Source organism: Macaca thibetana, chromosome 15 (genome assembly GCF_024542745.1).
Source record: "Macaca thibetana thibetana isolate TM-01 chromosome 15, ASM2454274v1, whole genome shotgun sequence".
Lineage (NCBI taxonomy): Eukaryota > Metazoa > Chordata > Mammalia > Primates > Cercopithecidae > Macaca > Macaca thibetana.
In genome coordinates, this window is record NC_065592.1 from 42030788 (window position 1) to 42051520 (window position 20733).

General features: G+C 43.5%; 1 protein-coding gene across 4 annotated transcripts in view; it reads left to right on the forward strand.

The window, feature by feature from the left end:
- The window catches only part of TRMO (tRNA methyltransferase O), a 29718-nt gene extending 18382 nt beyond the window's left edge, over positions 1–11336 (forward strand). For all 4 annotated transcript variants that reach the window (XM_050762186.1, XM_050762187.1, XM_050762188.1 and 1 more), the window contains one exon: positions 80–11336. In XM_050762186.1, coding sequence (XP_050618143.1) covers positions 80–339 — 260 coding nt within the window. In that variant the 3' untranslated portion in view covers positions 340–11336. The remainder of the gene's footprint in view (positions 1–79) is intronic.
- The last annotated feature ends 9397 nt before the right edge of the window (positions 11337–20733 follow it).

Genomic DNA, 20733 nt, shown 5'->3' on the forward strand with positions numbered 1-20733 from the left:
AAATTCCATATTGAAGTTTGCTGTAATAAAATTCAACCTGCATGATAGTGCTCATTGAGTTGTGTTTTTTTCATTGCAGATGTTGGTCAGGCGTCATTTAAATATTTTCAGTCAGCAGAGGAAGCAAAGCGTGCCATTGAGGCTGTGCTGTCAGCAGATCCTCGGTCTGTGTACCGCCGGAAGCTTTGCCAGGACCGCCTTTTCTACTTTACCATAGACATAGCGCATGTCACTTGCTGGTTTGGTGATGGCTTTGCAGAGGTTCTCAGGATCAAGCCGGCTTCTGAGCCTGTTTATATGATGGACCCTGTGGGGTCCTTGGTGTCTCTAGGGTCTTAAGGAGCCTCCCTCATGTCTTTAAGATAGCATCATTGATTTTTGGATGTGGCTTTTGGATTTTCTGAACAAGCTAATGTTGTGCCGAGAAGCAACACTTTGTGATCTCATGGCTTTTGTTGATTTGGGCTATTCAAAATGTTTATTTGAAAAATGCAATTAATAAACTTAACTAAGAGATATAAAATACAGAGAAATCACCAAATGCTTTTTGATCTGTCGCTATTAAAGAATCCAAAGGTGATGCTGTCTCTAATTTCTGAAAGAAGCTGTTCTTGGTGCACTTGATAAAATTAGACAAAGGTCATTCCAGCAGAGACTTTCAAGTTGAGGGGATCTGTTTAATAATTCATACTGGTTTTCCTGTCTGTCTGGAGAAGCCTGACCTTTCTATTTGATTCCAAATCAAACCTATATCTTAGGAAACTAATAAATAAGAAACAAGTAGTTGGAGATAGTTTTTGAGATTAAACTTCTGTGTTTCAGAGACTCTGTGACATAGTCACACACACATATATATGTATATATATTTAATACTGATTCTGAAATAGAGACTCCCTGAGATTTATTTGGATGTCTTTGTATCAGAAAAGGAAATCACCCCCAGAAGTTCAAGAAAATTGTTACTGTTTTTTTGTTTTTGTTTTGAAATGGAGTCTTACTCTTTCACCCAGGCTGAAGTGCAGTGGCATGATCTCGGCTCACTGCAATCTCTGCCTCCTGGATTCAAGCAATTCTCCTGCCTCAGCCTCCTGAGTAGCTGGGATTACAGGCGTGTGCCACCACGCCTGGCTAATTTTTGTAATTTTAGTAGAGATGGGGTTTCACCATGTTGGTCAGGCTGGTCTTGAACTCCTGACCTCGTGATCCGCCCACCTCGGCCTCCCAAAGTGCTGGGATTACAGGTGTGAGCCACCGTGCCTGGCCTATAATTACTGTTTTTTAATATACTCACTCTGCAACTATTTATTGAGAAGCTACTATGGATTAGGTTTTGGTGATAAAATAAGATGAACAAAATGTAGTTCTTGTTGCAAGTCGTGGTTAATGGAAGAAATAAGACATAAACAAATGGCCGGGCGCGGTGGCTCAAGCCTGTAATCCCAGCACTTTGGGAGGCCGAGACGGGCGGATCACGAGGTCAGGAGATCGAGACCATCCTGGCTAACACGGTGAAACCCCGTCTCTACTAAAAAATACAAAAAACTAGCCGGGCGAGGTGGCGGGCGCCTGTAGTCCCAGCTACTCGGGAGGCTGAGGCAGGAGAATGGCGTAAACCCGGGAGGCGGAGCTTGCAGTGAGCTGAGATCCGGCCACTGCATTCCAGCCTGGGCGACAGAGAGAGACTCAGTCTCCAAAAAAAAAAAAAAAAAAAAGACATAAACAAATTACTGTATTATAGTTTTAGAAATACAGTAATTATACATGGGTCCTCTGTAGCATCACATAGGAAGCAGTTGTAAGAATGTGTTGCCTATAGGTGATTTTAATGATGTGATCCCAGATAACTGAGGATTTATGATCAACATAACCAAATTAGATGCCTGTCAACACGATACATGCTTTCCTAATCATGATTGTAAATCTTAATAGCTGATTGAAATGAGCTGATTGGAATAGTCTTGAATAGTTTTGAAATGAGCCCTACTGCCTGTGGATGCTTGTGCAGAGTCATTTGTGGCTGATGACACTGTACTCCTAAGCCAAACTGGTTTGTAGTTGCCTTTGATGTTACTTAGAACTCCTTGGGGAAGTATCTTTAATATGATTCTTGGTTTTTGATTTGTTTTTAGAGATGGGGGTCTCATTCTTTTGTCCAGGCTGGAGTGCAGTAGCCTGATCATAGCTCACCTGCAGCCTTAACCTCCCAGGCTCAAGGAATCCTCCCACCTCAGCTTCCTGAGTACCTGGGTCTACAGGCTCATGCCACCATGCCCCACTATTTTAAAAATTTTTTGTAGAGACAGGGGTCTTACCTCGTTGCCCAAGCTGGTCTTGAACTATTGGCACCAAGCAACCCTCCCTCCTCAGCCTCCCAAAGTGCTGGGATTACAGGCATGAGCCACTGTGCCTGGGCTAATTTGATCTTTTAAAGTTTTTTATTTTGAAATAATCAGAGGTTCACAGGAAATTGCAGAAATAGTAGAGGTCCCAGGTACCCTTCACCCGGCTTTTCATTTAACTTCTTCCGGTGGTTCCATCTTACATAACTATAGTAAACATTAAAGGAAGGAAGTCGACACTGGTATAGGCTACACTTTAGTTTGATTTTGTTGTCTTTTCTTTTGAAAAGTTATTTTGAAACTTAATCAGGGCTTGAAGCACAAAATGTTTTGTTTAATATGTTAATGACTCTAGGGGATGGTAACCAACCAGCCTTATAACAAGAGGACTATTAAGTTATTTGGGGTTTTATTATACAGTCTCAGGATTTTAGAGCTAAGAAGGATTTTAGGCTGGGCTCGATGGCTCAGTAATCCCAGCACTCTGGGAGGCCGAGGCAGGTGGATCATTTGAGGTCAGGAGTTCGTGATTAGCCTGGCCAACATGGTAAAACCCTACCTCTACTTAAAATACAAAAATTAGCTGGGCGGTAACGGCGCATGCCTGTAATCCTAGCTATTCAGGAGGCTAAGGCAGGAGAATCGCTTGAACCCAGGGGGTAGAGGTTGCAGTGAGCCGAGATCGTGCCACTGCCCTCCAGCCTGGGCAACAGAATGAGACCCTGTCTCAAAAAAATAAATAAATAAATAAAATAAAAAGGATGTTAAATATAATCTGGCTCCTCCATTTTCTGCCAGTTCTTGAGTCTTTTCAATGTTCCCAGTATCTGGCCTTTCCAGGCCCCGCCTAAACACCCTCAGAGATGAGGTATGCACCCATGACCATGCAGCTTATTCTTTATGGGCAGTGTTCATTATTAAAACATTCTTCCTGAACGTGAGATCCACTCTGTCCTCTGACAGCTCTGCTCACTAGAGAGGCCACACAGGCTGGTTGCCCTCCCAAGTTAGCCTGTCATACCACCCCTTGGTCTTACCTAGGCTGAGCACCCCATTTTTCTTCAGCTGTTTCTCATAACACGATCTCAAGCCTCTTCTGAACCCCAGTCCTTCCTGAGTCCCCGTATGAGCATTTGTCTCTGTGGGCACAACTTCAAGTGTCCTTTGTGAGGAAATGTGCATCTCTGGTTGGTGAACTTCCATCCCTCAGAGAGAAATAGAAGCACAAATTTGAAACAAGCTCTTTGTTCCTTTATGTCTTGGAAACTTTTTATTTATCCATCCAAGCTTTTTTTTTTTTTTTTTTTTTGAAGCCTTCAAGACAGGCAACCATTTACGAACCTATTCGTGGAACTTATTCCATGAACCCAGAAAATTAAATATACCTGAAATGTAGCACAAAATAAGTAAATGATAAAAGTTCCCTCAAACCTTCCATCAAGTGGTTTAAAAACTGTCATTGATTTTATGTCCGGAATCGAAGTTGTTTTGGTGTGTTCATGCACACACACACAAATATACACTAATCCTAAAAATGAGATGGAAATGAGCTACAAGAAAACTCAAAAGTGCCATAATTATGACTATCAAAAATAGTGTTACAGCTCTAGAGTCGTTTTGTGTCCTATTTGTATCAAATTCACATTTGGGAGGTCCTTTATAGGTGGGAGGTGAGTACATCAAGAGGAAGAGGTTGCTTGATTCTTGGTCCTTTAGATTCTTAAGACTCTTTGGCCAGAGTTTTGGAAAAGGGATTATGTCAACAAGTAAAGTTACGGTTTCAGGACTGCCTTAGAAACTTTTTCAAAAGAAGAAAGGAAACAGTTCTTTTTAGCCTTTGCTTTTTGGTACCTGTAGGGGGAGCCCTTGATAGCAGATTTTTTTTTCCCCCTTCACTGGCTTGGAGGAAAACGCCAGGAGTTCAAGCTGGTTAGGTAATTTTGGCATTTGGCCCACCTGCCCCAGCTTTGAAGAACAGTAACTTGTACAAGCAGTGCTGACTGATGCTTGTCAGTCACATGTGAGAAGAGATTAGAAAGACGAGTGGCACTTATTAAATTTTTCGTAAATTGTAAGCTTGGCTTCAGGGGTGGGACTGATTATTCCAGCAGTGGATCTGTGCACAACCAGGTGACTCATTAGCTAAGCCCATGAACACACATGGACAAGGCATTGACTTTGTTTCTGTGTTTGTGACTTTTTTTCTTGGAGAGAAGAAAATGAAGTTGACGTGAGTCGACCTCTTATTGGTAGGGTTTTTTAAATGCTACGGTCCCAGAGAAAGCAGGAGAAGATTCAATAAAAATGAAAGTCTGCATTACTGAACTTTTATCATGTCCTTGGAACTGGACTATGCGCTTTTCATACATTGGGTGGAGGTTAAGTAACGTGCTCAAGCTGGTCAGCTGCATGGCTAGGATTCTAACCCACTAGCCTGGCCTTACCGCCTGCCTTAGTACAAGAGCAGATGCTTAGCAAATCATGCTGGTTTATTGGAAGGTCAGCAGTTCATATGATTCAGCACAGGACTCTTTGGCAGAGTGAAGTCCATGGAAATCCAACCACTCACGAAGAATGCACAGAGGAATAAGCGCAGAAACACCCATTCCCACAGGATCTGCATGGAACCTCCTGGGAAGCAGGATGGGAAATGTGAAGAGCACTGGGCTTGGCCTCAGAAACTTCAAGCACTTTCTGCCCTGCCATGGGCTAGGCAAGTCGCTGCACCCTGCCTCCAGCTCTGTGACCTTACAGAGTTGTTGCAAGGATAATGCTTGGGAAAGTGTCTTCTGAACTCTTCAATGACCTGTAAACCTAGGTAATATTTTTTATTGTCCTTCTCTTTATTGATAGCCTTTCTCTACCACTCTGTTCTGGCTTACCTGGCTAAATAAGCAGACTTCAAGGGGACCTAGGGGGTCCCTAAAATTCAGTGTATGAATGGCTTCTGTTTTTGTTGTTGTTTTGTTTTTGAGGCAGTCTTGCTCTGTTGCCCAGGCTGGAGTATAGTGGTGCAATCACGGCTCACTGCAGCCTTGATCTCCCAGGCTCAAGTAGTCCTCCTGCCTCAGCCTCCTGAGTAACTGGGACCACGGGTGCTTGCCACCATGCCTGGCTAATTTTTTTTTCTTTTTCTTTTTTTTTTTCTTGAGACAGAGTCTCTCTGTTGCCCAGGCTGGCATGCAGTGGCTCTGTCGTGGCTCACTACAATTTCTGCCCCTGGGCTCAAACCATCTTCTCACCTCAGCCTCTCGAGTAGTGGGGCTACAGGCACACGCCACCATGACCGGCTAGTTGTATTTTTGGTAGAGACAGGGTTTTGCCATGTTGCCCAGGCTGGTCTCGAACTCCTGGTCTCAAGTGGTCTGCCCACCTCGGCCTCCTAAAGTGCTGGGATTACAGGCATGAACCACCGTGCCCAGCCTGTCTTTTTAATTATAGAAATATGTTTTCAGGCTGGGCTCGAGAGGCTGAGGTGGGAGGATTGTTTGAGCTCAGGAGATGGAGGTTGCAGTGAGCTGAGATCATGCCACTGCACTCCAGCCTGGGTGACAGAGCCAGATTCTGTCTCAAAATAAATAAATACATAAAATTAAAATGACTATGTTTACCAAGCAAGATGATGTTTTGCTAAAGGAAGTATCATAAAGTGCTCCTCCCTAAAGGATTCAGTTATGCCACAAAACATCTTCCCCCTGTCATCTGGGTTTCCTTTCTGGGGTTACAGATGTGCAGTACCATGGACCACCTTCACTGCCCAGGCAGGCAGTCACCAGCTCAGTCCCTTCCTCACAGGTTTTTTTTTAGTACCCTTTCTCTCCTACTTTCTTTCCTAATCCTAGCCCAGGTATTGTAGGAAAATCTCTGCATTTCATTTATAAGAAAATAGACTGGGTGTAGTGGCTTATGCCTGTAATCCCAGCACTCTGGGAGGCCGAGGCAGGTGGATCACAAGGTCAGGAGATCGAGACCATCCTGGCTAACATAGTGAAACCCCATCTCTACTAAAAATACAAAAAAATAGCTGGGCGTGGTGGCGGTGCCTGTGGTCCCAGCTACTCGGGAGGCTGAGGCAGGAGAATGGCATGAACCCGGGAGGTGGAGTTTGCAGTGAGCCGAGATCACACCACTTCACTCCAGCCTGGGTGACAGAGCGAGACTCTATCTCAAAAAAAAAATAGATAATTTTTTTTTATATATATGAAAATATATATATGAGAAAATAAAATTGTAATCATGGCAGGAGGTTATTAAAACAAGCCCTACCTCTATGATGGAGAAAGGGCAAGTCATAAGTTTTAAAGCTCAATTAAATATATAATAGAGATGTTTATGTTGTTAAAAATCAGTTTCCTGGTGCGGCACGGCAGCTCATGCTTGTAATCCTAGCACTTTGGGCCACTGAGGGTGGGCAGATCGTTTGAGGCCAGGAGTTTGGAACCAGTCTGGGTAACATGGCAAAAGCCCGTCTCTAAAAAAATTTTTTTGGGGTATACAAATATATATACAAATGTATATATATTTATATAAGCACAAAATTTAAAAACGGGGTATGGTGGCTCATGCCTGTGGTCCCAGCTACTCAGGGGGTGGGGGGACTGAGGTGGGAGGATCACCTGAATCCAGTAAGTCAAGGCTACAGTGAGCTGAGATCATGGTGCAGAACTTCAGCCTGGGCCGCAGACAAAGACCCTATCTCAGACAAAAACAAAAAATTTAGTTTCCTGATCTAGGTAAGTCATAAAATGACTCTCCAGCATTTACCCTATTCTTACCCTTTCTGCCCCTTCTCTGCCTTTGTAGGTTCCAGCAGATGCAATTCACAGAAGGTTCAAGGTTTAGGCCAGTGCACGTGGCTGTGAACACCAGATGGAAGAAGAGCATTTTCAATGCCCGCAGTGCAGAAACTCAGTGATATGCTCTGTTTTTCAGTGGAGGGGGGCACTTGGCATATGAACTCACACCACAAAAATCACATTTGAGTTAATGTGTGTTTATGTTGTGGTGACAAAAAGGGTAGGAAGCCAAGCATGCTGGTGTGTGCCTGTAGTCCCAGCTACTCAGGAGGCTGAGGCAGGAGGATTGCTTGAGCCCAGGAGTTCAAGGCTGCAGTGAGCTATGATCATGCTACTGTCCTGCAGTCTGGGCAACAGAGCAAGACCCCATATCTAAAAAAATAAATAAATAAAAATTTAAAAAGTAGGATTAGATGTAATACAATGTTATCTTCTGCCTCATAGATAGCTTGAAAATTCTGAGATTCTTCACTAATATATCTAACTCTTCATCCAATTGAAGATATAAAAAACATTTTTAAATTCTGTGTTAACTTTTGTTTTTAAAAGTTATCCCATGCTAAACTCTGAAAAACTATATAATTCTTCATATTAGTATAGACTTTACAATGCAATTTAAAATATATTATCTTGTTTGGTATCTCAGTAATATTATGGATTAATTGTGCTTCTGGGAGCTAAGCTGCAGCCCTAACCACCATTTAGAAAAGGGGTCAGCAAATGATAGTCCAAAGTCCAAATCTGGCCCACAGCCTGTTTTGGCACTACCTGAGAGCTAAGATTGGTCTTTACATTTTTAAAGGATTGTAAGCAAAACAAAACAAAAACAAAAAACCCAGAGAAGAAGACATGACAGAGACTGGTGGGCAAAACTGAACGTACAATCTGGCCCTTTACAGAAAAACCCCTGATCCCACTCCTCGATTTAGAACATTATTTTTCTGAAACTCATTTTGAGTTCCAGAAAGGTTATTTACAGAAAGGTTATATTGAGTTCCAGAAAGGTTACTACAGAAAGGTTACATTTTTGGGATATCACATGCTTCTAAGTCAGAGAGTGTTTATTTTTAAAGGATGTATTTATGTAGCCATGTGAGAAAACATATGAATAGGATATAAATGGCAAGTATGTATTATCCCATTCATGTATGTAAAATGAGGAGGTTATACAAACCTATGTTTGCACATCTGTGGAAAATTTCTAGAAGGATAAACAAAAATATGCTAACAATGGTTACCTTGGGGCAGATTCTCGGGACTCACTGCAGAAGGGGACTTTTTGCTTTATTCTGTTCAGTACATTACGAATTTTCTGTCTAATCACAAACATGCGTTATTTTTATATGTGGAACATGAGGAAAGTAAAATGTCTAGAACTCAAGCTGGAATGGATTGGATATGTTAGTGCATCTTAATAAATAAGTTAGGCCGGACACAGTGGCTCACACCTGTAATCCCAGCACTTTGGGAGGCTGAGGCGGGTGGATCACTTGAGGTCAGGAGTTTGAGACCAGCCCGGCCAACGTGGTGAAACCCCATCTCTACTAAAAATACAAAAAATAGCCAGGTGTGGTGGCACACGCCTATAATCCCAGCTACTCGGGAAGCTAAGGCGGGAGAATTGCTTGAACCTGGGAAGCAGAGTTTGCAGTGAGCTGAGATCGCACACTGCACTTCAGCCTGGGTGACAGAGCGAGACTCCATCTCAATAAATAAATAAATTAATTAAATAAATAAGACATATATATTTAAATAGATAACTATATATCTTCCCTCTCTTCCATTTAGTAAATATGGTTAGAGGCATTTTTACTTTTTCCTAGAGCGTAACATATGGATCACAATACCAAAATATTGTCATACATTGGCTGTGGAGCTGAGCTAGTTTGGAACAGGCAGACTGGCTAAGTCTGGGCAACTTTGTCCCTGAGGGTGCACTGATGTTTTCTGTTCTTCCAGAGACAGGGTTATGAATAAGGTGCTGTGCCTCCAGGCAGAAGACAGGCGCCCATGTGGATGATGTTGCTGGCAGGTCTGAGCCACCAGAGAGCTCCTTGACCGAATGCTTGCCAAAACTGTGTGGTTCATCCAGTCTGGAGTCTCTGCCTGCAGATCCTCCACTCACTCGTCCACACACTGGTTCACTGTCTACTTGCATGTAGTGAGCTAGGCTATGTGAGTGGTAGGAATTGCTCTTCCCGCATACCTAGGGCTGGACCTTGCCACTGTCAGAATGGGAAGTCTGAGCTCAGTCACTTGAGTCAACAGTAAAGGGGAGGCGTGGAGTCCAAGATTGGCTGTGCCCCTCTGGATAAGGTGGCTCTACTGATGCAGAGGTGGGCAGACCTAGGAGAAAGGCCATGCTGTAATGTTGGCAGGTGATGGAGCAGAGCCTGTGTTGGAGGTGCAGTAGAGTTGCCAACGGACTTGGGAGTTCAGGTTCTGCTGGGATTAGGGGAGGAGTTGAGATATGAGAGAACTGGCAGAACCAAGGCAGGATCTGAGTCCAAGAGGGGATAGGCAAGGTATCCAGGGCACTCAGGGACCTCAAGGCAGGGACCTCCTCATCATCCTGGAGCTGGAGATTTGTATTTCTTAGTTTTTTGCCTAATATCTGATCTTTGCCAACATACAAGGTCACATATGAAAATAGCTTAAAAATACAGTAGGATGACGTAAATAATTAATGATTAAAACTAATGAGCCAAGGGAAAGCAAGTGATGTTAAATGGGAGGCTGAGACAGGGGATGGCTTTGAAAACTGAACTGATTTTGGAACCTCTGCCCACAGAAAGTGAGTCATAATTTGTGGTCTAAACCTAACTGGGAAAAATTGTTAGGTTAAAAAAGAAATCAGTGTTCTCCAGAGGACTTTAATAGGATCCAGCATCTCACAGCATAATACAATCATGTACCATATAACAATGTTTTGGTCAAAAATGGGCTGCATGTACAACAGTGGTCCCTTGAGATCCTAATATCATAGTTTTACTGTTTCTTTTCCCGTTTAGATATATTTAGGTACACAAATACCACTGTGTTACAATTGCATGCAGTATTCAGTACAGTAACATGCTGTACAGGTTTGTAGCCTAGGAGCAATAAGATATACCATGTAGCCTAGATGTGTAGTACGCTATACCATCTGGTTTTGTGTAAGTACACTCTATGGTGTTTGCACAATGACAAAAGTGGTGATGCATTTCTCAGAACATATGTCTGTCATTAAATGACATATGATGTATTCAAAATGTCTAAGCTATAATCCAAAATCACTCAAAAAAGTACTAGGAAAATTTATTATCAATGGAAAAGACAACCAATAGATGCCAATCCCAAGATGACTCAGATGTTGGAATTATCAAAGACTTTAAAGCAGTTGTTATAGCTATCCTATAAGAACTAAAGGTGAACACTCCTGAAATGAATGGAAAGATAGAAGTTCTCAGGAGAGAAATAGAAACTACAAAAAAAGAACCCTATGGAATTTTAGGATTAAACACTACAATGTCTAAAATAAAAATTCAGTTTAATGGGCTCCATATCAAAGTGAAAGTGACAGAGAAGAGAGTTAGTGAGTCAGTGAACTTGCAATAGGTAAATTGAAATTATCCAATCTGAAGAACACAGAGGAAAAACACTTAAAAAATGAACAGAGCATCAAGAATTTATGGGACAATATTAAAGGTCATGCATATGCATGCCATTGTATTCCTGAAGGAAAGGTGAAAAAGATGGCAAAAATAAAAATTGATGAAATAATGGCTGAACACTCCTCAAATTTGGTGAAAGATACATAGATTTAAGAAATCAGCAAGGCCAGGCACACACCTATAATCCCAGCACTTTGGAGAACAAGGGTGGTGGATCACTTGAGCCCAGGAGTTTGAGACCAGTCTGGCCAACATAGGGAGATTCCGGTCTCTTAAAAAAAAAAAAAAAGAAAAAACAAAAAATCCAGGACTGGTGGCATGTCTCAGCTACTTGGGAGGCTGAAGTGAAAGGATTACTTGAGCCTGGGAGGTTGAGACTGCAGTGAGCCATGATTGCACCACTGCACACTGCACTCCAACCTAGGTAAAGGAGCAAGGCCCTGTCTAAAAACAAAAAACAAAAAAAAAAAAAAAAAAAAGAAAAAGAACGAAAAGAGAAAAAGAAGAAACTCCACAAATCTGAAATAGGATAAATTCAAAGAAAACAATGTCCAGACACATCATTATTAATCTACTGGAAATGAGAGGTAGTGAAAACTATTTTGAAAGCATCCAGAGAAAAGTTACAAAACAGAAATTAAATGATTTATTGTAGCAGAACTCAATGAAATTGAAAACGGAACAACAGAGGAATATTAGTGAACAAAAACCTGGTTATTTAAAAGGATTAATAAAATTGGTAAACTTCTAGCCCGATTGGCCAAGAACAAAAAGAGAGAAGACAGATTCCTAATATATCAGGAATGAAAAAGATGACATTAATACAGACCTTACAGATACTAAAAAGATTAAGGGAATACTACACACAACTCTATGCTCATAAATTGAATATCTTAGATGAAATAGACCAATTCCTGGACAGACACAAACTATCAAAACTCACTCAAAAAGGAAATGGAGTAGCTAGGCTATTTGAGGCAAGGGGCACGTCATTGGGAAGCCTGAGGCTGGCTTGGCAGTTTTACCTCCAGTTTGAGCCTCAACTCATCTTTAAGGCTTAGACATTCCAGATCTTGGGCACCAGAACTGTTGGTGACGGGGGGCATTCTTGGTCACTGGAGCCCTTGACCACTCATGGCCATTTAGCTTCTGGACATCTCCTGGCTCACTGGCTTTCAGGACATCTTCTGGGTGTGGCTTAGTAGTTGGAGTCTCCTTGGACTTCCTATCTCCTCGACATCGTGGCTCTTGAAGGAATCCCTAAATCTCCAACATCTTTTTCCTAAAGTGAAAACTCTGAGAAGATGCTCTCCCCTGTGCTGAGCCGCTTCAGACCCTCTGCCCTCTGTCCTCTGCCTCTAGGTACTGCTCCTCTATGGCCAGAGTCTGTTGGGACATAACTCCACTCATCCATTGGGTATGTCCTGCCATTGTCTGACTTGAAGTGATTTTGGACTGCCTTTCTTGTCCCCCTTACAGTCTCACTCTGACATGATTTGTCCATGAAGATGGTAAGAGGAGCTTAAAAGTTTGCCTGCTTTACTTCTTGGACTCACAGTCCTCTGTGACCAAATCTCAGGGCCTTCTGGACTTTCTGCTTATAGCTGAGGGAGCAGGGAAGGAATCTCTGGGGTGAGGACTGAATTTTTTTGTGATCCTCTTGTCTGCTGGCTTCAACTTATCTAACGGTTTCTTTCAAGGATCTAAGCAACCTCAGCTTAGCCATCATGGAAGCATGGGTGGCTGAGGGAGAAAGGTGGACTTGGGAAGAGCCATGATTGGGCCTCTGTCACCTTAAGTTTTATGGATTCAACCACCTTGAGAGGTAAGCTATACCTCTATCTCTGCCACACTCAAAACCATACCACCTGGGCTTCTAGTGCCTATGTAGCACTTGAATCAAGAAAGGAAAGCTTCCAAGAGGTATTCAGGCAGTATTCGGATTCACTGAGGGTGCCAAGGTTTCAGTTTCCAGGAAGATACAGGACTTCCCAGAAGGGGGCGGTATATAGTTGGCAAGAGTCATGAACCATGCCAATGGTCTCCAGCCTGGGACATTCGTCCAACTTCTTGTCCAAGTGAATGGCTCTGGTCTGGGTTCTCTTTTGGACCCCAGATAAGTCATTCCTTTAGTGACACTTCAAGCTACTTCTTGTCTCCTCAGAGTCGGACCTTAGGCTCCTCATGGGGTAGCTTTTTAAGCACCAGAATAGATTTTTTTTTCCTTTTTACCCTTCCTCAAGTTGGGCTCCATACTCTGCCTGTCATTCCCTACTGGAACTTTGCTGGGCCTCTCACAGGAAGCTTCCGGTCACCTTGGTGCCATCTTTCTTAGATCTTTCCTTGCTGCTTTGACCCTTACCACAGAGGACTGTATGTGTCCACGCTTGCCCTTTGGATGAGAATTTGTTCTCAGGCTGTATCTGTGCCAGGTGGGGCTGGTGTTGGATGATGCTTTTTCAATGGTGGTGCTCCTATTGCCCCCAGATCCTGCTGCTGATGGGACATTCTCCAGCAAGGATGGAGATGGGTGCTCAGGTCTGAGAGGCCAATGTTGAGAACCGAAGGATTCAAGGTTTCCTGAGATCTTTGGACCAAAAAAAAAAAAAGGTAAATGCCACAAATATTCTAGTTGCTTTTGCAACAAGTGCCAATTCAGGTATTGAATTTCCCTTGGGTTGAGAGACTCTACCTCTTCCTGGGCTCTAGGGAAAGATACCCCACAGGCCCTAATCTGGGGTGAGAGTTAGAATGGGAGAGAGGATTGAAGGTGGGCCTGAGGTGGGGCTGGGATTGGGACAGGGACGGGGGATGCAATGCAGATTCTTCAGCCTAAATTAGGCTGGGGGCCATTAGGAGAGCACTGAATAAGACAAATGGAAAATCTAGTGGGGATCAACTACCAGAGACCAGGACTGTAACCTCCAGGAACTCGCTGTGCAGAGGGCAGACCCCAGAAGAGCTGGCTCTATTCATGTTGCAAATGGTTCTGCCAGGTTTTGGGATCTGGGAGCTGCTGAGAAGTGTCCAGACTGATTTGTCTTCAGTATTCCACAAGAGTTGGGAGCCTGTGGTGGTTTGCATGTCAGCAAGACATTGACTGTAAAGTAGACCCAGAAGATTTCAGTTGATTTTCCATTGTATGGGAAAAATCCCTCCTGCATTTCTCTCTTCCTTAACCTAGAAATGCACTCTCTTTGTGACCTGTATCTCTAGAGCTCCTGGATATCAGGGCTGAGGAAGACAAGCTACCATCTTAACACCTGCTGGCAGAGTCGCCTAGAGACAGGCGTCTGAGGGAGAGAGGGCCCAGGCAGAGGAGCTGTGGAAGTTAAAGGGGAACCGGAAGGAGTAGCATCTTCCCCAGCCCCCATAAACAGCAGAAGTTCAGCTTCTATGGTCAATCTACTTGACCCTCCCAGCAGGAATCATCTTGCTGCAAGCTGCCCTCATCAGGAAGCCTGCCCAGATGGCTGCAAAAGTCAGGAGATACAAGCTTCAGCCAGAAGCAGAATGGGGGCTGGGCACGATGGCTCACACCTGTAATCTCAGCACTTTAGGAGGCCAAGGGAGAAGGATTGCTTGAGGTCAGGAGTTCGAGACCAGCCTGGCAAACATGGTGACCCTGTCTCTACAAAAAATACAAAAATTAGCTAGGTGTGATGGCAGGTGCCTGTAATCCCAGCTACTCAGGAGGCTGAGGCAGGAGAGTCGCTTGAACCCAGGAGGTGGAGGTTGCAGTGAGGTGAGATTGCACCATTGCACACCAGCCTGGGTGACAGAGCAAGACTCCATCTCAAAAAAAAAAAAGAAAAAAAAAAAGCAGAATGGGGATAGGTAGAAGGCCCAGCAGGCCTGGTGGGAGTTACATTCTCCCACATCATGGGCATTGTGGCACTTCCCTTGTTCCTCATGCTGGGGCTTTCTTTCACATTCCCTTCCTGTGGGATTCCCCTCCCATGCCAACCCCAGCAGCACTAGGGCCCTGGAGTCACACAGGCCATGCTAGGAAAAGGGGTACAGGAAAGGCGAAGAGATTAATCAATACCTGCTTTTCCAAAGAGCAAGCAAGTCCAGTGTCAACATAAGCTCCTTTCTGGCAATCTCTCCCAGCTGGGAAACCAGGGGACTCGGTCACATGTGGTGAAGGTAGGAGCAAAGGGTTCATAGAGAAGACTGGGGAAGGTCCTGGGACACTAGACTCTGACAACCCCAGCCGCTGGTACAGAGTGGAGTGGACAGTGACAACAGTCCACAAGCTCAAGTATGTCACCACGTGTTATACTTAAAAGTGCTTTCTTACACATTATCCCGTGTGATCTACATACCTGTGCTGTAGGGGATACAGGCCAAGTGTATCTCAACGAGGAATCTGAGCCTCAGGGGAAGTTAAATGATTTGTCCAAAATCAGAACCTCAAAGGTTCACCTCTAGCTACTCTTCCCACTGCATCGCACAGCGCCATCTAGTGGGTGAGGCCCATGGGCCATCTCTATCATTCTTTCATTTCAGGGGATGGACAGAGCAGGCAATCAGGTAAGTATTCCAGATTCAGATTCCTTTTTTTGAGTGTCCCTGCTGGGGGCTTTGTCTTCTGAGAGTAATGAGCTCTAGCAGCTGACACAGCCTTAGAGGCTGTAGACCGGGGTCCTCATGCGAAAGGAGAGATTAAGGTTAGACCTTGAGAGTTCTAGGCTGAACAGGCAGAACCTTCTACTATTGACTGAATGTTTGTATCCCCCCAGTTCATGAGTTGAAATCCTAATCCCTGGTCCAACAGTATTAGGAAGTGGGGCCTTTGGGAGGTGAGTAGATTGTGGGGGAGAAGCCTTCATGAATGGGATTAGTGGCCTAATAAAAGAGACCCTTGAGAACCCCATTGTCTGTTTTACCATGGGAGGACATAGTGGGCCTCACCAGATACTGAATCTGCCAGTGCCCTGATTTTGACCTTCCCACCCTTCAGAACTGCGAGAGATCAATTTCAGCCACTTAGTCTATGGGCCTATGGTATTCTGTTATTGCAGCCCAAACGGACTAAGACGCTTTCCTGGAAATGCACCCTCTTTGCTGCTCCTCTTCTCTCTGCATTGATGCTGAAAGACAAGAAAGGAAGGAGGGCTGAGGTCCAGTGCTGTCTCTCCTCTCTAGGTAGACCGTGCTCATGGATAGTGTTTCTCCACTGCAGGAGCGGAGCTTTATGTTACTTCCTTTTTATTCATTTGTAACATGGGTAAAAGCGTTTTTCTATTTTCTTCTTTTGAAAACCGTAGAGGAGGGTTATCTGTTTATTCCTCTCTTGAGGAAGGGGACAAAATCTCTAATAGGGTTTGCTCCATGAGATGGGATTCAGCTCCACAAGGACAGCACTAGGGCTCCAGCCTCCGACTGGAAGCTTTCAGAGGCTCAGTGTTGCTATTCAGATCAGCCCTAAAACAAAAGAAAGGCTTGGCCAGCACAACTAAATGGAAAGGACTGATGAACAGGATGAAGACTCTGCTTCCCCTCGGTTATTCTGAACTCTTAATAATTCAATCCCTGGCTGGGAATTTTCCCTGAACCCCTCTACCACATCCAGATAGATGGTCTGTGAGTGTTGAGTAGAAGCCCTAGTCTCAACCCTAACCTCTCCCTGTCCATAAAGATGATGCTGTCTTCTTTCCTGAGAGTTCCCATCTTAGTTGTCTCTCTGGACTAACGTAATAATTCATTTAGAAAAGTAGGAAGAGAGACGAAAAAAAAAAAAAGATTTAATCTCTGCTGGCGTCTGCGCTTCAGTTTCTCTAGGGTGGGCATGGGAAGGACAAAGAGTGCCAGGTGACCTCATAGTCTCCCCCACCCCCACTGTTTAGTCCAGAAGACCCTTAACCCTCTAGCTCCTTCTAAATCTCCCCATCCTTCTCTGGGCCTTCCTATTCTCCAACTCCATCTTTTCATCATGTCAGATATATCCCTTATGCTACTTCCTGTTTCTCCCACCTAGAACCTAGGCATTAATTGGGTCCATTACCCCTTGAGATCTCAGCTTGACACCCCCTCAATTCCACAGCTTTTGAAAGTCTTTCTCATTTCCAGGAATTTACCCTGGAGACTTCCATTCCAGCTTCCCTTCATGATGTGTTTTTGCCTTGCATCAACACGCACATACAATTCATCCTTGCAGGCCAGGTGCAGTGGCTCACGCCTATAATCCCAGCAGTTTGGGAGGCTGAGGTGAGCAGATCACTTGAGGTCAGGAGTTTGAGACCACCCTGGCCAACATGGTGAAACCCTGTCTCTACTAAAAATATGAAAATTAGCCAGGCCTGGTGGCACATGCCTGTAACCCCAGCTACTCAGGGGGCTGGAGCATGAGAATCACTTGAACCCAAGAGGTGAAGGTTGCAATGAGCTGAGATCACACCACTGTACTCCAGCCTGAGTGACAGAGCAAGACTCCATCTCAGAAACAAACCAACAGTTCATCCCTGCATCCTTCAATACTTCCAGGAGAATCCCCTTTCACACACAAAAAATAACTTTTCTAAAGACAGTGTAAGGATGACAGGAGGGAAGGAGGCCCATAGCACACACCATGGCAAACAACTTAAAATTCCCTCTCATTAATTCCTTTTCTCCCAAAGTCTTTTGTGCTGCTGTGCCCCTAAGGGCTCTCACCTTCTGTCCTTCATTCAGGCGGTGCCCCGCCCTGCTGGCTGCTTACTCCCCTCTCCCAGGTCCCTCCCCTCCCCGCAGCATTATGATTCTTCTCCTTTTTGTACAGAACAATTCACCTCTCCCAAAACTCTGCCCTAACCTGCACACCACCCTGATTTGGGAGTTCTCATAGCAGTTATGACTATAATGCACAATATTCTATACAAACCGAATTATTCCTTTTGTCATTCTTTTCATAGGTAGTATAGGAGCAAACCATTGTGTTAGCTGGTGGTTACTTTAGAACACCCAAATGTTGTTTAGATATGAAAACAACTTAACAATTTTGTTGTTTTGAATATGAGACCTGGATTTGGGAAAGGCAAAAATCAAGAAAAGATGGTTAAAGGATGGCCGGGTATAGTGACTCACGCCTGTAATCCCAGCACTTTTGGAGTCCGAGGCAGTCAGATCACTTGACGTCAGGAGCTCAAGACTAGCCTCGCCAACATGGAGGAACCCTACCTCTACTAAAAACACTAAAAATTAGCCGGGTGTGGTGGTGCATGCCTGTAATCCCAGCTATTTGGGGGGCTGAGATAGGAGGATCGCTTGAACCTGGGAAGTGCAGGTTGCGGGGAGCTGAGATGGAGCCACTGCACTCCAGCCTTGGCGACAGAGCAAGTCTCTCTCTCTTTCTCTATACGTGTGTGTGTGTGTGTGTGCGCACGCGCGCGCGTGTGTGTGTGTGTGTAGTTAGAGGAGAAACGATACCGGCATACTTTGGAAATATTATAGGTATTTTATAAAAATAAAAATAAAGCAAATATTTCAATAAAGTGAATCAAACAAATTTTCTGGTTTCCCAGTGCACATAAAAGTTGGTGTGCAATAGCATTATGTCTAAAAAAACCCATAATTTAAAATACTTTATTAAAAATGTTCAAAGGAATAAATCTGACCTACTATTTGATAGCAAAATAGGGTGACTGTATAGTTAATAGTAGCTGTACAATTTAAAATAACTTAGAGTGTAATTGGTTTGTTTGCAACTCAATGGATAAATGCTTGAGTGGATACCCCATTCTTCACGATGTGCTTATTTCATGTTGCATGCCCCTGTCAAAATATCTCATGTAACCCATAAATATGTACATCTACTATGTATCCACAAAAGTAAAAAATACTTTATTGCTAAAGAATGCTGGCACACAGACATGAAGTGAGCATATGCTATTGAAAAACGGGCACCGATAGACTTGCTTGATGCAGGGTTGCCACAAACCTCCAATTTGTAAAAAATGAAATATCGGCCGGGCGCGGTGGCTCAAGCCTGTAATCCCAGCACTTTGGGAGGCCGAGGCAGGTGGATCACGAGGTCAGGAGATCGAGACTATCCTGGCTAACATGGTGAAACCCCGTCTCTACTGAAAATACAAAAAACTAGCCGGGCGTGGTGGCGGGCGCCTGTAGTCCCAGCTACTTGGGAGGCTGAGGCGGGAGAATGGCGTGAACCCGGGAGGCGGAGCTTGCAGTGAGCCGAGATCACGCCACTGCACTCCAGCCTCGGAGACACAGCGAGACTCCGTCTCAAAAAAAAAAAAAAAAAAAAAAAAAAAAAAAAAGAAATATCTGCAAAGCACAATAGAGTGAAGTTCAATAAAGCAAGGTTTGCCTGTATAAAAAGTATCTAAAGACAAGGCAGGTGACATTGTAACACATGGCAATAAGGAACAATTTTTTTTTTTTTTTTTTTGACAGGGTTCTAGCTCTGTCACAGAGGCTGGAGTATAGCGACACAATCTCAGCTCACTGCAACCTCCGCTTCCTGGGCTCAAGTGGTTCTCCCACCTCAACCTCCTGAATAGCTGGGACTGCAGGCGTGCACCACCATGCCTGGCTAATTTTTGTCTATTTTTTTTTTTTGGTAGAGACAAGAGCTCCTTATGTTGCCCAGCTGGTCTTGAACTTCTGGGCTTAAGCAATCCTCCCCACCCACGTGCTGAGCCACTGTGCCTGGCCTAGGAGCAATGATTATTAGGAACTTAACTAAGTATGTTAGAAAGCACCAGGAGTTAAAAAAATATATATATATATATAGGTGACAAAGAAACTTTACTAATGTGGGCATAAAATATTTGAGTAATTTTACATAAGCATTACATAATGATGTATAATAAATGATTTACTGATATCCTTTTATACATGTGAATCTAGATATATGCTGTTATATAAAAATACAAATAACTACTAAATCTAAAGCTTATGTCTATCGTTTTGAAACACAAAGTATCAGTATATTAAATAAAACAAGATATATGTATATTTACTAGCTGACTAAACAAACAACTTTTAAAAATAAACATTAATCATATCCATTATATTGCATACATGTTTGTATTTATCTATAATTATTATCTTTAGAATAGTCAACCAATTACAGTAATTATCATCTTTAACCCAAGTACAGTCATAGCCTAAGGATGTTTAGGTCAATAATGGGCTGCAATATGTGATGGTGGTCCCGTGAGATTATAATGGAGCTGAAAAATTCCTATCGCCTAGCAAGATCCAGCTGTTGTATCATCAGAGCACAATGTATTACTCACGTGTTTGGGGTGATGCTGGTATAAACAAACCCACTGTGCTGCCAGTCTTATAAAAGTATAGCATATACACGATGTACGGTACATAATACTTGATAATAAATGACTATGGGCTGGGTGCAATGGCTCATGTCTATAATCCCAGCACTTCGAAAGGTTGAGATAGGGGATGGCTTGAGTTCGAAACCAGCCTGGGCAACATAGTGAAAACTGATCTCTATAAGAAATACAAAAATTAGGCAGTCATGGTGATGTGTGCCTGTAGTCCCAGGTACTTGGGAGGCTGAGGTGGCAAGATGGCTTGAGCCTGGGAGGTGGAGGTTGCAGTGAGCCAAGATCCCACCACTGCACTCCAGCCTGGGCAACAGAGCCAGACTCTGTTTCAATTAAAAAAATAACAACAACAATAACAAACAACTATGTTACTGATTTATGTATTTATTATACTATACTTTTAATCATTATTTTAGAGCATACTCTTTCTACTTATGTAAAAGGAAGTAAAATAGCCTCAGATCCTTCAGGAGGCATTCTAGAAGAAGGCATTGTTATCATAGGAGAGGACAACGCCATGTGTATTATTGTCCCTGAAAACCTTCCAGTGGGACAAAATATGGAGGTGAAAGACAATGATATGGTGACATGGCGAAACCCTGTCTCTACTGAAAATATAAAAATTAGCTGGGCATGGTGGTACACGTCT